General features: G+C 32.0%; 1 protein-coding gene across 1 annotated transcript in view; it reads left to right on the top strand.

Moving 5' to 3' along the window:
- Positions 1-362: 362 nt before the first annotated feature.
- LOC118188853 (four and a half LIM domains protein 2-like) overlaps positions 363-15,427 on the top strand; it is a 223,863-nt gene continuing 208,798 nt past the window's right edge. The window contains exon 1 of the mRNA XM_085810018.1: positions 363-474. Within this exon, the coding sequence (XP_085666144.1) occupies positions 431-474 (44 nt within the window). The 5' untranslated portion in view covers positions 363-430. The remainder of the gene's footprint in view (positions 475-15,427) is intronic.

The following is a 15,427-nucleotide window of genomic DNA, read 5'->3' as shown; positions in this document are numbered from 1 at the left end:
CGAATTTTGTCATCCCTACTTTATGCGTTGTCACGAGAAAAATTACCGACCTCAAACCACCGAATTTTTTTTTTATAATTTTCGTTGGAATTACTTTCATTCCATTTGTTTGAAGCTCCATATTCATCTGCTATCTACAATTTCAAAATTTTATACGTAGAAGGAAACAAATCTTTAAATTTGTTGCTCTCAAAACAAAGCATGATGCAGCAACAAAATAAAAATCTCGGCTTCAAGGGGCTGACATTCCACCAAAGAATGAGGGAGTTTATTTCCAGTGTGCGCACAAGCGTTAGAGATTGCCAAGATCGCAGTGACGAAGTATCATGACGTCACGATGAGAGGCATGGCGCCCGCAGGTACACCACACAGTGTTGCCAGAACTTGTGTCGTGATCAGGCTGTGAAAAAGCAACGGGTCTATCCTAACGATGACGACTACTTTCGCCACTAGGGGAAAACGCCGGACGGATACGTAAGTCTTATCATCCACATTGGATTTCTTGTAACCATGGTAACGCGTCATTATATGAAGGACTTTTGTAGAAAATTGCGATTTAGCATCTCATTCCGGAACTTCGGCTTCAATTTTAAAATCGCACACGCAACATATAATGGCATGTACGAATTAATATTATGTCAAAGGTTTATTTATTTCAATCTTAACAAGCGCGAAAACTTTTCAGAGCGACGCAAAATTTATCCACGCCAATTAACGATTTGTTTAAAAGACTACACATTTAAATTTTGGTAAAATGGTTACTCTTTCAAGAGAATCAATATCTATAGCTTACAACATGCCGCATGAAAACTTTTTTATAGTTGATGAGTATAAATAAAATAAAACTCCGATGGACCAGAGTGCAAGAATAAGACATTGCTTATAACGCGAGTTAAAATTAATGATGCTTTTAAGTTTTGGGGAAAACATATTAAAAGCAAATTAAAATAAAAGTAGATATAAATAACGAACCTTGTTTCACAACAGCTGTCAGATCATTCTACCTATAAATACATGTCTCAGTTATCTGTGATGCACCAGTGCTAGTTTCGAATTCATATCAAATAACGTTTAAGTATAAATGTCAGAGCAATAAAGTATATTTCTTACTGCTGCTGTGTGTTTTTTTTTTTTTTTTAATTTAAGCATAGAATCTAATTACTTATTCTTTAAATCTTTCATAAGTTCTTCTGGAAGTCCTCGATAGATTTATTGAGCTTTTTCTTCTAGAATTACAAAATAAAAAAATAGTTTGTTCATATTTGATAAATATTAATATCTAACATCTTCCATATATATATTTGTATCTCTCTCTCTCTCTCTATATATATATATGTGTGTGTGTGTGTGTGTGTGTTGTGTGTGTGTATGTATGTGTTGTTATATAAATTTATCTATAGAATTTTCATAAGAACTCTGATGTACAACTGCTACGCTTCTCTTCACGTATATATATATTTTAGCATAATTCCTATTTACAAATTTGAATTTAAGCAATTAAGTTTATTGAATTTTACTGGACTCACATAAGAGACACTGTAAGGAATCATCGAATTCTCCTACGCATGTTCTCGTGATGTAAGTGGTTAGCATAACTAGCTAACACCTGGAAGATCCATGTCTGAGAGTAAAGCTAATCTTGTATGTTATTCGTTTCGAAAGCCTAGTGAGTCTCTACAGTGTTACTGAAAAACGACACCTTAATCAGATGCTTTAAAAGTGGCTCATTTTACATTATCAAAAACAAAATGTATTCGCAGTGCAGACAGAGATTCAGGTAAATAATTCTTACGTTAAATAATTCTTCTTTCAGGTAAATAATTCTTACGATAAAGACAGAATATCGTTACACATATTCGCTGTCAAATAATACTTTTTCAGTTATATCCTACATGCTATCAGCAGATAATCTCTTGCATGCCATAATGTGACAGTGACTTAAAACAGCAGTTATTTCATTATGAATGCAAAATGCAGCATAAAAGATAAAATTTGTAGCAAAATCTCTAAAACTTTTAATTATTATAGACATTTAAATCCGAGTTTTGTAAATTAAAATTTAACTAATTAATAATATTTCATTTGATTAATCTTGATCAAGAATGTCAAGAAAATTTGATGCTGTCGATAATTTTGGACACCAAATAAGCTAACAGTTAATGCAAGCTTTTAAGCCTTGTGTTTTCTTAAGAAGCTTACATTTAAAAGCGGTGTGTTTATTAATATTGCAAATGTATTCCAAGTAACTCCTACCAAGTTAGAAACTCAATACCCTACGCTTCAGACAACGGGCCGCTCACTCTACACTTCAATGGGCCATTCTGGAATTTTTCAAGAAATTTATTATAAGGAGAGAGTCAGGAAGATGAGGAGGAGGATAATACATTTTCTTGCCATACCTACCAAAGCGGCCAAGAGGATAACATAGCGCAGTATTGCTAATTCTTCCTATCTTCAGTTTCTGTTTTGAGGCTTGCTTGAAAGAGTTTTCGTAATTTTGAGATGTGTATAAAATGAATAAGGGCAGTTTCTCTTAGCAAATCTTCCACCAAAAGAATGCAGATATTATGCTAATATCCTTCCTCTTAAGGGGACGATGGACTTTAAAATATTTAAAAACCAATCAAAATATTGAATTTGTTTTTTTTTTTTTTTTACTCTCTTAATATCCCATATACGTAACTACATCGTATGCAAAAAACCGAGTTCAAATATTCTAATTTTTAAAGAAGTTACAAACATTTAAAATGTGTAAACGACGTAAACTTTGCCCTTTAAATTTGAGAAAATGTAAAAAAATGTATTTCAACAGTTATTTAATGATATTATAATTTACATATTTGCCCAAAAGAAGTGTTTATTTCTAAAACAAAGGCTAGAAGTGTCAATTTTGACACCTACTAATGAATTTAACTTTGGTTATGTAAATGCTGTACGCGTAGAACAGGAGGAAACAAATTCGTTTTGCCTACTCGTTGCAAAAAAGCGTGATCAACGTCTCTTGAACCAAAGCAAAAAGAGAAGTTTACCTACTTGGAAAAAACACAGAAATAGTAAAAAGTATTATAAAGCATTAAGTGCTAATGTAAATGTAACAAACGAAGGCAAAACATATGATGCAGGTGAATTTTAAAAGGTTCATTGGATATGATGCATAAATTGTTTCTGCCTCTAACTTCGAATCCCATACCAATTTGCGATATGTTTATTTTTCGCATATTTAATATGATAAGATTAAAAGTAGTTAAATGATACGAAAATGTTATCTAATGTTTACATATTCATCTTTAAAGTTAATTTGCTGTTTCTCATGGCCATGTATTAAAGGTAAGTTTGAAGAAAACTTTTAATTCGGTTTTCTCAAAACAAATTTTTTCGCAGTTCGTATGTCTTGAAAATGCTCCATGCGTCTCATTTTTAGTTACAAATGAATGGTATTTGGAAGAAACTATCTTGTTCTATGTTACAGTAGATCTGTGTATGCATTTTTGGATATGAGGTTATTAAGAAGTTTAAACTTGTGATAATGTTTAACAAAAGGTGACATTTTTCCGAAAACTGGGTTTAAGTTCACAAAAATCCTTTTTAAAAATTTCTGATACATCATATTCAATAACAGATACACAAAACCTCTTTTCAGGTCCTTATAACTAACTGAAAGGAAAAATTAGGAAAAAATATTGAAAATTAGCGCACAAGGAGCATTTTAAATGTTTAATTAAAATAATTAATTATTTGTTTTAAAAATTTTTAATTTAAAATAAATTAAAATTTTGATCATATATTTTATAAACTGATGTTATAACATGTATATGTATAAAATTTCTTGTTGAAGACACAAAAACTTAAAAAACTAATTTTGAAAGTCAACCGTTCCCTTAATGCAGATATCCTTTGCCGTAATCAGTTAATCAGTTAAAGTTTCTTTAAATTCATCATAAACTAATCAAATTTTATCGTACTTAATGATAATCTTCTTTATCTTGATATTTATTACCATTATTTTAAGTTTTACTAACTGCTGAACTTACTCAGAGCAAAAGGTTATTTAAATTTAAGTACTAGAGGAAGAGAGTTTAAATGCTTGCGAAGGTTAACTGCAACTTATGCCTTATGGAGTAAAGAGCCGCTTTGCTGATCGTAAGGTGTCGGTTTGTTTGGAAGAAGTTATTATTTGTCAGAGGTTTCATCAAATTCTGTTGTCGTTCGAGGGTTGTAAGCACCCTTTAATAGCGATTAGGTGAAGGTAGTAACAGGTTCTTTTTGAGAGGTGATTTTGAAAAACTGTAAATTTCAAGGCAGATTGCCTAAAGTGTTAGAAGTTAGCGTCGATAAGCAATCTATCTTCTAGCTGTAAATTATTGCTTTAGTTGTAATTCACCAGCAATGGAAAAGTCCAAGAGGAAGAAGACCAGGAGGAGGACACCAAGAATGTCTAATCTTAAATATAATGCTTCTGTGAGTTGATTACAGATAAAGCTATAACTCACCGGAGTTTTAGGAAGTAACTCTCAGTGAAGTACCGTGACGTTTTAAGAACTGTTTATGTAGTAGACTGATTTGCATTATTTTCCATTTCGTCTAGAGTACCCTCTCTCTAGACTTCTCGTTTAACATAACCCTAAGCAATTACCATTGAACGTCAGTCGAACAGTCGGAAGAAGATAACTAAAAAAATAAAAATAAAAAACAAGGTTTGATATAAACACTATCATCTGTAAATGCCATATAAATTGAATATCCGACTTAGCGTTGATATACGGAACTGTCATTATTTTATCCACTTAAAAAACGTTAAGGTTTTAACTATTTGAGTTATTTAACAATATAAGTCAGTTTTCTAAAAATCACTATTGCTAAATCAATCACTATTACTAATCACTCAATAAATCACTATTACTAATCACTCAATAAATCACTATAAGTAATTACTATCAGTATCAATATTAATAATCACTATAAATATATCATTTTCTCAATTAATAATAAATGACTATTACTAATCAGTAACTAAAAATCACTAGAATTAATTAAGTAATTTAACAATGTAAATCAACAAATGTATTCATTCTCTGTAAAAGTCTTTTCCGTAACAAACACGTGTTACATCATGAAGCCTTCCATTGAATTGTGAGCAAGATCCTTTCATATGAATAATTTAACATTTCTTTTATTGTTTGTCTAAAGACTTGCAAGTTATGCATTAACTAGCAGATACAGTGAGTTATTATGCGTGATAAAATAGCACCATTTATAGTATTATAAATACTGATTATCAGGCTAACAAATGGTGCTTAATAGAAGTGATATTTTCAGGATCGATTTTTAAGTTGCTATGCACATTAAAGATATAAAAGTTAATAAGACATAAAGAATATTTTTATATCTCAGTGAAATAATACCCTTCTCTAGAATTAAATGTTTGGGTTTCATTTCTTAGCTTAGGAAATATTTTTATAGCTACTTACAACAAAACAGTATCCTTATATTGAAATTATTATTATTTTTCGAGCTAATACAGTGACCAAACCTACAAAACGGAAACTCGAAGGCACTGTTGGCGTATTATTACTGCTGAACAGGTAGGAAGAAACGTTAATAAACGTATAGGAAGAAACACTTCCGTAGATCAAATACAGGCGTTTGACGATCGAAATTTCAGTTCACAGTTCCAATATTCAATTACCGTATTTCCCACTCTCATATTCCCTCTCCCTAGTATTTTAGAACCAGGTTCTGAAAATTTTAAAATCATTCGCGTAGTTTTCCCCGTTCTCAATCCGTTCAGACAACGAGCTTCCCTAAATTTTAAAGTGGAGTCGTGCACGTAGTGATTTTTTTATGTTCTTGCTAACAAAGATAAATCCTCGAAAACAACCTGCGAATGTCATACCGAACCTTTCCATTCTAACTGTTAGACTTTATGTCAGCCTAATACAAGAATTACCAGTCACAGCGCAGCGAACTACCACTCATTCTACGATTTCGCTAATTTCGATACATTCACTTTCTGTAATTCTTTAAGGAAGTAAAAATCAAGATGCCTTATTAGATAGCGTAACGTTAATATTGCCATGTATTGCGATAACTACGTGTAGTTTTTCTATGACTACTTTTCATTTGGCAGGTTTTTACTACAACCGCATCATTGGATATTAAATTATTCGGATGCTAACTTATTGCCCCTCTTGATTTTCCGACGGCAAAATCAGTAAAAAAATGGAGAACATAAGCGAGAAAATATGATGCAAAGTTATTCTACAGAGTGAGAAGTCTTGGAACTGATTCCGGAACATTAGTGTGTGTGTGTGTGTGTGTGATTATGGCAAAGCCTCGAGGGCTATCTGCCTAAGAGGAGGGATGCCTTCGTGGAGGACTTTCTAAGAAAACTGGCTCGTATACACGTTACACATGGGGAAAACCACGAAAGCGCCCATGCAGCCAGCCCGTTCGCGGGATTCGAACCTCGGACCGAACTACCAGTGTTCAGCGACTTTACCGCTCGGGGGCCCCCGGAACATTAGAAGCGGGATTTTAGATATTTTAAAACTGAGTATGATTCTGATGAAAATATTCAATATCTATGTAATTTAATATAAATGCACTACGATGCTCTTAACAAGATCGTCTCACCTGTTAAAACATCGTTGCGATAAAGATATTGAACTAAATATTCAAATGCTTACATAAAGATTAGAATATATTTCTTTTCTTCTTTTTTTTTAATGCCGCCTTATTTTTAAAGAAGAATGGGAGGAAGGTTAATAATTGGCTTTTCTGGCTTCCTACTTGCAATAAAATATCAGATAGTTGCTGTAAAATATTTAAATGCAGAGTTGCAAAAGGCCATGTACAACAGGTCTCATTTACATTAAAATACACTTCTCTTACTTTGAAAATGCTCTTCTCACTAATCTAATGAGTTCTTAACAAGAACTTCACCGTAGCTGTAGTAGAGTTAAAGCGTATTGCATTACTGATAAGCAAGTCACGTAATAGTTTTCAAAGCACAAAGTAAGACGCATATATTTTTCGAGAAAAAATTTATGTATTATTTAACTTAATTATCTTTCCTGATTTCCACAGCGGAATGCTAGGTAGTGCTGATTGACATTAATCATAATCAGCGCTAGTATTAAGTATTTAGTATAATTCTGACACTTTTATCGAACCATTTAATGATAAATACTTTTCATGTGATTCTCTCAGTGCTGTTTCTGAAGGAATAAGTATTCAATATGATAATTCATTTCGATTGACAGCTTACTAGCAAAAAATGTTTAGAGAATTAATTAATAAAATAATTATATTTCATTTAGTATTTCGTAATTCAAAATATGAATTGCGAGTTTTTAACATCGTTAAAATAGTATAATATTTCGGCTTACTTTATCAAGACAAAATTAGAATATATTTCTCACTCTTTTTTTTTGCGCATAATAAATTCCATCTACCTGCAGATGTCATTATAAATACATAAATAATTCTCACTCTTCACATTTTCTGTTTTACACAAGTTATTTCATCAGTCAAAAACTTAAACACATGACTATAAAAAAATCGTCTAATATATTCTTCACCTATCTCATGTTTTTAAGCTGAAATAAACCGAACTGCTACCTACAATCATCCAACTTCTGCGTGTTTACAAATAACTGTCTTAACATCAATTTCAACTTTGTTTACAAATAAGCTTACAGTTTTGCTAAAACTTAGCAGGACGGATGCTAATTTCTCTCATCCCAACTTCACTTTTCAATAAATAAGTTTGAAACATTTATAACTTGCTCAGAGGCAATAATTCTATCTAAATTTTCTCGCACGCAAGCGCAGCTTGTGCGCCTGTCAGCAGCAAAGGAGAAGGCTATTGTTAAACTTATAAACATTGCCTCGACAGTCAATTATTCATACTCACATATCTTCTTCGTACCCTTTTATTTAATAGCTGATTTCAAGCTCTTGTATTTTACGGAGAGAATAAGAATAACAAGATGAAGGCGTTATCAGAAAAGAAAATTTTAAATGACAATTGATTAGGCAGAATGAAAATAAACCTTATGCTGTCAAGTGGTTCCTATTGTAAAGAAACTAATTTTGTAAGTTATATAACTTTCGTTTCAGTTGATACCCTAAATAACCACAATATATATACCCATATAATTCTAATATAGATATCAGTTGTGGACAGTAAAATTTCTCGATTGCGTTAGCAAAATTTTTTAATGAATGCCTTCTTTTCTCCAGAATCTAATTTCTCGTCTTCTTTAGAATCAAATTTCTTATCTTCCATTGAAGTACATGCGCTTAGCGATTTGTCGATAAGTAGCTTTTACAGTTATTAATTTTAGGTGGGATAATCCCGCTTTCCATTGTTAATTCTCTGCTTTTTAACGTGGAGAAATAGATATAGGGTTCTACTATATTAAGAGATGTCAAGAATAACATCGATATGCTTACTGGAGGTGAGCCACCAGCACACAACTGCCTAAACAGCTTAATATTAGCACTTGCTTCCCGATTGCAATGTGTGACCAGTGATCGTAGTTAAGACCATTGAATACTGGTAGTTCAAACTAGTTCGAGTTCGACCCCGGGAGAACAATCTGGCTGCATGGTTGGGTTTCATCGTTTTCCGCATGTGTAACGTGAATACAAACTAATTTTCCTCAAAATGTCCTACACGAAGGCATCCCTTCCTTTAAGCAGATAGCCGTCGTGCCTTTGTCATGTTCAAAATAACCTAAATTAACTTGGTTTCAGTTATTGAGTAGGCTGTATGCACGGGTATTTATGGTTCTCCCTGTATGCTAAGTAAATACTGATTAGTTTTTCTTAATTGTTTGAGAAGCTCATTTATTTCGGAAAGACATCCATTCTAAGAGAGACAGCCCTCAATTTTTTTTTGCTGCAGTCAGTTGCCCAATAAACTGTTTACAGAGAAATTAATTTTCCCCCTTCGAATTGCTTCTTCTGACATTATGTGCCCGCAATGTGCACGATTAAGTGTAATAAAATGGAATTCATTGTTAAATTAAATTGTTTTAAGCAGAATCTTTGAGATAAGGTGCAGATATCATTACAACATTCATGAGCGTAAGCATATATATTTTAAAAAATTTTCTTCTTTAGATTTTAAGTTGTAATTATATTTCTTTGTTATATCTAGCAGTTCAAGTTGTTAAAAATGCGTACGTGCAGAACAGCTAACTAAAATTGATGAGATTTGTAATTGTTGCAAAATAAATCCGAATAGTAAATCTAAAATTGCAACATTAATGTAAAATAGTATAAGAATAGGAATAATCAGATTGTTATAATATTTGCACAAAAATAAATATTTTTTAAATTTATAAAAAATGGTAAATGAAAACACTTCCAATCTGAAAAACTTCCTCTCACGCTCTAACACCTCGGCAAAGATTTTACCATTAAAACCTCAAAAATTTTAAAATATGAAAAAAAACTTACAAGTATTTCTTATTTTTCTTGAATAAAAATAATGTTTACTGTTGTTACGTCTTTATTGTCAACGATACCTTTATTGTTGAATAAAATTAAAACTCAGTTCAAAACGAATTTCATTTTATTTCTGAATTTAATTTCTGAATGTAACATAATAGAATAAACATAAAATATAAAACTCTTAGACAAATATAGTATGATTTAAATATAATCAGAATGGAAATTGCAATATACATTTTATAAAAAAACGGCATCACAACCATTAGTTATGCTTTGAATGAATAAAATAGTATACACATAGGTAAAGTTGGGACTTTTTATAACTGACTCATGTACTAATAAAAACACATATTATTTATGGTGTCCGTGGTATTTAAAAACACTTTACTGTAAAATGTTTTTATGACATTCGGCTCAAAAGTACTTGAATAATTAACTTTGTTACGCTTATAAGCAACACATTTTCATGATATCAAGGATAATGAAAGATTTCAGGTATCGTCGACTGTAACTACGTTCATTTATAATGAACAATATTTTATCGCAGATTCAAAGCAATAACACTTTTTCGAAGTGTTAACAAACAAATAGCTTTCGCTTTGTTCAATCTTAAACGAGCAATAGCCATTTTGTTGTAGTGTTATTGCTATTATTTTTCACTAACCAGTTTTTTGTTTTGGATCTTTACTGTCACTTCTCGTTTCCTTTTCCCTACCAGAAAGTAAATGAGATAGGAAAAGACAGTATTTAAAGGAAGGTTTCGGGAGTTTAATTCTGTATTCTGCCTCTCGAGGTCACATCATTAGGTTTGTGCTAGTTCAGATAAGATTTCATTCTTCAGCTTTGCATTATAGTGCCGACATTTAAATACTTACGCCAGTTAGATATGCGAGCCAACTTCGCGTAAAATTGAATTATGTAGTCTTTGACTACTAACTTAATATACAATTTGAACTTACTGTAACTTTAATTTACATCGCCACAAGTGATTGGCTGATTTTTAGCACGAAATGTGCATTTATGTTCTAGTTCCGATTTAATAAAATGGTTTGTTTTAAAACTTTCTTAAGGCTTTGTAGTTCTGTCCATACATAGCGATAATTAGCTTAATGTCTGTTAGATGTTTAATACTAGTTTATTCTGCCACAAAAGGCAGACTTTATAATGTTTCCATCTGCGAATAGAAAGTCTTGAGTAACAAATGTATTAAAGGGAAAGACTAGGCTCAAAAACATCAAAAGTAAGTTAGGATTAGTCACCAACTGATAAATCGTTTGAAATGTTTCGCATCATGACTTGTATGATGATTTCATAACAAAAGTGTCACGTTTCTTTTGCACTGTGCCTAAAGATTACTTCTCATTTCGTTCAGGTTAACGGTTATCCCGTCTATGCCTTCCTTCTCTTTACCTCTTTCCATTCACTTGAAACTATAACAGAATACCTTTTAACCGGCAACAACGGGACCTTGCTGTTTCCGGTGAAGAGGTTTTTCAAGATTAATTGAATGTACATTTCTAGAACTTACTTTTTCATGTTTTGACATGCCATCTGTAAAAATTGAAACATGTGAAATCCGTCGGTCGTGTTTTTGATCTATCAGCCGCAATTAATATCAAAAATCATACATATTATCTAAAATTCAAGCACATTGACTGGATTTTATATTTCAGAAGATCAAAATTTAACGGCATTTTAAAATTGACATATTTATTATTAAATGAAAGTTAGGAATTTCTTAGTGTGATGGCATATAATTTCGATTGACAACCTGCTTACAAGATTGTGGCCGCAGTTTTGAAAATTCGCTGTGTATACAATTTCTCCTCCTTCTTCTCCTGATCATCATTTTGCTCCTTTTTAGTACATTACCGTCATTATTTAGTACATTACCGTCATTATTTCATCGTCATATTTTTCCTCTGAACATGTAACTAAATCCAAGATGCTGGTCAGAGGGGCCAAACATGTTTAATCCCTTAACTAACACTTTAATTTTCAGTTTTCGTGCAAAAATTATCCTTTCTTTTACTATGTAGTTTTTATTAGTGAAAGAATACATGCAACAAGAAAGATTCCACAAATATTTTCACAAAAGTTTTGTATATTTTAATATCTTTATCATTCAAAATAAATGATAAACTATAAAATTAATGCTGAGTCAAAAGAGGCATGGCATAAAACTCGCGTCTTCTCATAACAAAAGATCGTGAATGTCACCAGGATAGCAGTAAAACACACTGCGAGTTTATTCGAAATAAATAAAAAATGCCTGTCATGAATCATGAATGACGAGTTAACTCGTGATAATTATTTTCGGCAAATTGTTTGCGAAGAGTTACCTCTGAATAATAAGGCAAGCAGTTATATATACACTCAAGAGAATCTGCGTCACTCGAATCGTCTTCTACGAACATGGTCATAGCGCACAATTTACGCCAACAGCGACTTAAAGATATGTTTTTACCATCTTTCCAAGCAAGAGACAAAATAAATCTAGTGACTTTCATTGCGAATTGTTTTTAGAAATTAGGGACACTATCTTCAAAGTTCATACATCGACGTATAAAAAGGAATCGGAAGTTCATCTTTATATTCTAGATAATTCCTTGGTTTAGTGGTTGAATAATTATGTTACACTGGATGGCAGAAACATAACATAAATGTGTTCCCCATTTAAATTTAAACTATTATAATTTTTTTTATCTCATAGCCTTAAATTTCGGATATGAATTAAGGTTTTCGAAAAAACCGTTATTTTGATATTTCCGGTTAATGGGTGTAGGTTAACAGAGATTTTTTTGTAATTGTCTTAGTTTCCTATTAATCACATTCATACTTAACCTTGCGATTAGTGTTAAGGACGAAAAGAAACTTCTCAATGTAATTTCTTTGTACAGTTTGACATTCTTTGCTAACGTACAAAGCGTTTAACTCTATGTAGACGTTAAACGACTTACCGCTAAGTGTAAAAGTAAGAACAGAAACTTTCGAAGGTTGTAAAAGACCCTTTATTTTAAACTAAATAAGGATAACTGAAGGCACTTCTGGTTAGCGTATTTGCGATGTGGCTGTGTTTTCACAACGTGTTTGCGTATCTGCGATGTCGTTGTGTTTGCTTCGCATGTCAATGCCGTTGTGCGCTTTCGGTTGTCTTTTAGACACTTCGAAACTATTTTCTCTTTGCTATTGGTATATGTCAATGTATTTCCGATACTTTCTCCGTTAATTTTCAGCTTATGAGTTATTTTGTAGAATCATTATGTTTTTTTTTTTTTTTTTTTTCTGAGCAGGAGACATGAAAAATGTGTAATGCCGTTTCCAGGACTCGAACCTAGACCTCTCGAATACGCACCTTGTGTGCTACCGTTACACCACGAAAGCATGCTGGAAGTAGGGAGAAAATGCGTTAGAATTTAAATACATAAAAATATTTTTATAGATCGTTCATGTTGATATCTGTGATAGATGTCTTGGGTGTTTGGGGGGGGATATTTATTTTATTCACACGAATGAAACTCATGTTTTCTCTAAAATTTTATTATTCAGAGTATTAGTCAATTACGACAGAATGCCAGATTTGTTTTCATTATTCAACATACATATTGTTACGAATTTGGTATTTAAAAAGCTAATGTTAGTTCAATTATAAATTAAATGGTTTCATTTCCCGCGCAGTGCAGCGCGTGACGAATATTAAAAGAAGAAAGCTAAGCCGGAAAATTAAAAATACAAGAGCGCGTGCATTAAACATTTAATAAATATCTCTTTTTTGATTTCGAGAAAGTACTAGAAAATTCTTGCACGCAATTTAAAAATCTTATAAAAGGAGGAAAACCTCTCAGTTCGTAGTAGTTAGTTGCTTAGTTTGTTGTTGTTTAGAAAACTGCTCTTGTTGATTGTAGCGAATTCGCGGATTAGCTTTCTTTAGCTGTTTTCAATTACGTTCTATTGGACATTTGAGTAGTTAAAAGATAGTTACTGTGATATATTGTGATACTGCACGATTATTTGAGAAAATTTAAGCATTTTTGTTGTGATAATAATAAATTTTTGTTCATTTTTCATCGGACTTGTGCATTCATTTCATAACGAACCCGTACGCATGCAACAATATAAACATCAGTATTCCAAATCTTTCACGTAATTGTAATTTTTCCTATTAGTAATTAGAAGACGATTAGAATAAATGCAGAATATGGAGATATGAATTAAAAATTTAGAAGTTCTTCAGATCTAGGAAAATAAGATTATTGAAGAGGATGTGTAAATATTCTTCGAATTCGAAGCTTATTTTGGAGTGACGTAGCACATAAGACGTAAATTTACAGGTAGAGAAATAGTGAAGCGCAAAGTTGATGGTAATTATACAAAACTAATTATACTGAAATTCTCCATAAAGGGCAATTCCTGCAAAGTAAATATGCCTGTAATCTCCTGAAACTCTAAGTGGGCATTTGATCTTCGCACTTAAATATAATTTATAATTCTACTAACACTTTTGTAAGAGTAAGTTTGTAAGAAAGATTAAGTTAATTGTGTAAAACTCAGGGCCAATTAGTTAATATTAAACGTAGAGTTAGGAATATAAAGTCTGTCTTGAATATCAGTAAACCGAATGCGTCATTCCTCTTAATTTAAAAAGTTCACCTAAAGGTGGATTAAGTAATTTTACTAATTAATTAATTACTTAATCCACCTAAAGGTGGATTAAGTAATTAATTAAGTAATTTAACAATGTAAATCAACAAATGTATTCATTCTCTGTAAAAGTCTTTTCCGTAACAAACACGTGTTACATCATGAAGCCTTCCATTGAATTGTGAGCAAGATCCTTTCATATGAATAATTTAACATTTCTTTTATTGTTTGTCTAAAGACTTGCAAGTTATGCATTAACTAGCAGATACAGTGAGTTATTATGCGTGATAAAATAGCACCATTTATAGTATTATAAATACTGATTATCAGGCTAACAAATGGTGCTTAATAGAAGTGATATTTTCAGGATCGATTTTTAAGTTGCTATGCACATTAAAGATATAAAAGTTAATAAGACATAAAGAATATTTTTATATCTCAGTGAAATAATACCCTTCTCTAGAATTAAATGTTTGGGTTTCATTTCTTAGCTTAGGAAATATTTTTATAGCTACTTACAACAAAACAGTATCCTTATATTGAAATTATTATTATTTTTCGAGCTAATACAGTGACCAAACCTACAAAACGGAAACTCGAAGGCACTGTTGGCGTATTATTACTGCTGAACAGGTAGGAAGAAACGTTAATAAACGTATAGGAAGAAACACTTCCGTAGATCAAATACAGGCGTTTGACGATCGAAATTTCAGTTCACAGTTCCAATATTCAATTACCGTATTTCCCACTCTCATATTCCCTCTCCCTAGTATTTTAGAACCAGGTTCTGAAAATTTTAAAATCATTCGCGTAGTTTTCCCCGTTCTCAATCCGTTCAGACAACGAGCTTCCCTAAATTTTAAAGTGGAGTCGTGCACGTAGTGATTTTTTTTATGTTCTTGCTAACAAAGATAAATCCTCGAAAACAACCTGCGAATGTCATACCGAACCTTTCCATTCTAACTGTTAGACTTTATGTCAGCCTAATACAAGAATTACCAGTCACAGCGCAGCGAACTACCACTCATTCTACGATTTCGCTAATTTCGATACATTCACTTTCTGTAATTCTTTAAGGAAGTAAAAATCAAGATGCCTTATTAGATAGCGTAACGTTAATATTGCCATGTATTGCGATAACTACGTGTAGTTTTTCTATGACTACTTTTCATTTGGCAGGTTTTTACTACAACCGCATCATTGGATATTAAATTATTCGGATGCTAACTTATTGCCCCTCTTGATTTTCCGACGGCAAAATCAGTAAAAAAATGGAGAACATAAGCGAGAAAATATGATGCAAAGTTATTCTACAGAGTGAGAA

The sequence above is a fragment of the Stegodyphus dumicola genome, chromosome X2 (assembly GCF_044657685.1).
Source record: "Stegodyphus dumicola isolate Sdum_Otavi_A_Nest chromosome X2, ASM4465768v1".
NCBI lineage: Eukaryota > Metazoa > Arthropoda > Arachnida > Araneae > Eresidae > Stegodyphus > Stegodyphus dumicola.
Note: the sequence above shows the minus strand (reverse complement) of the source record. Positions and strands in the feature narration are given on the sequence as shown.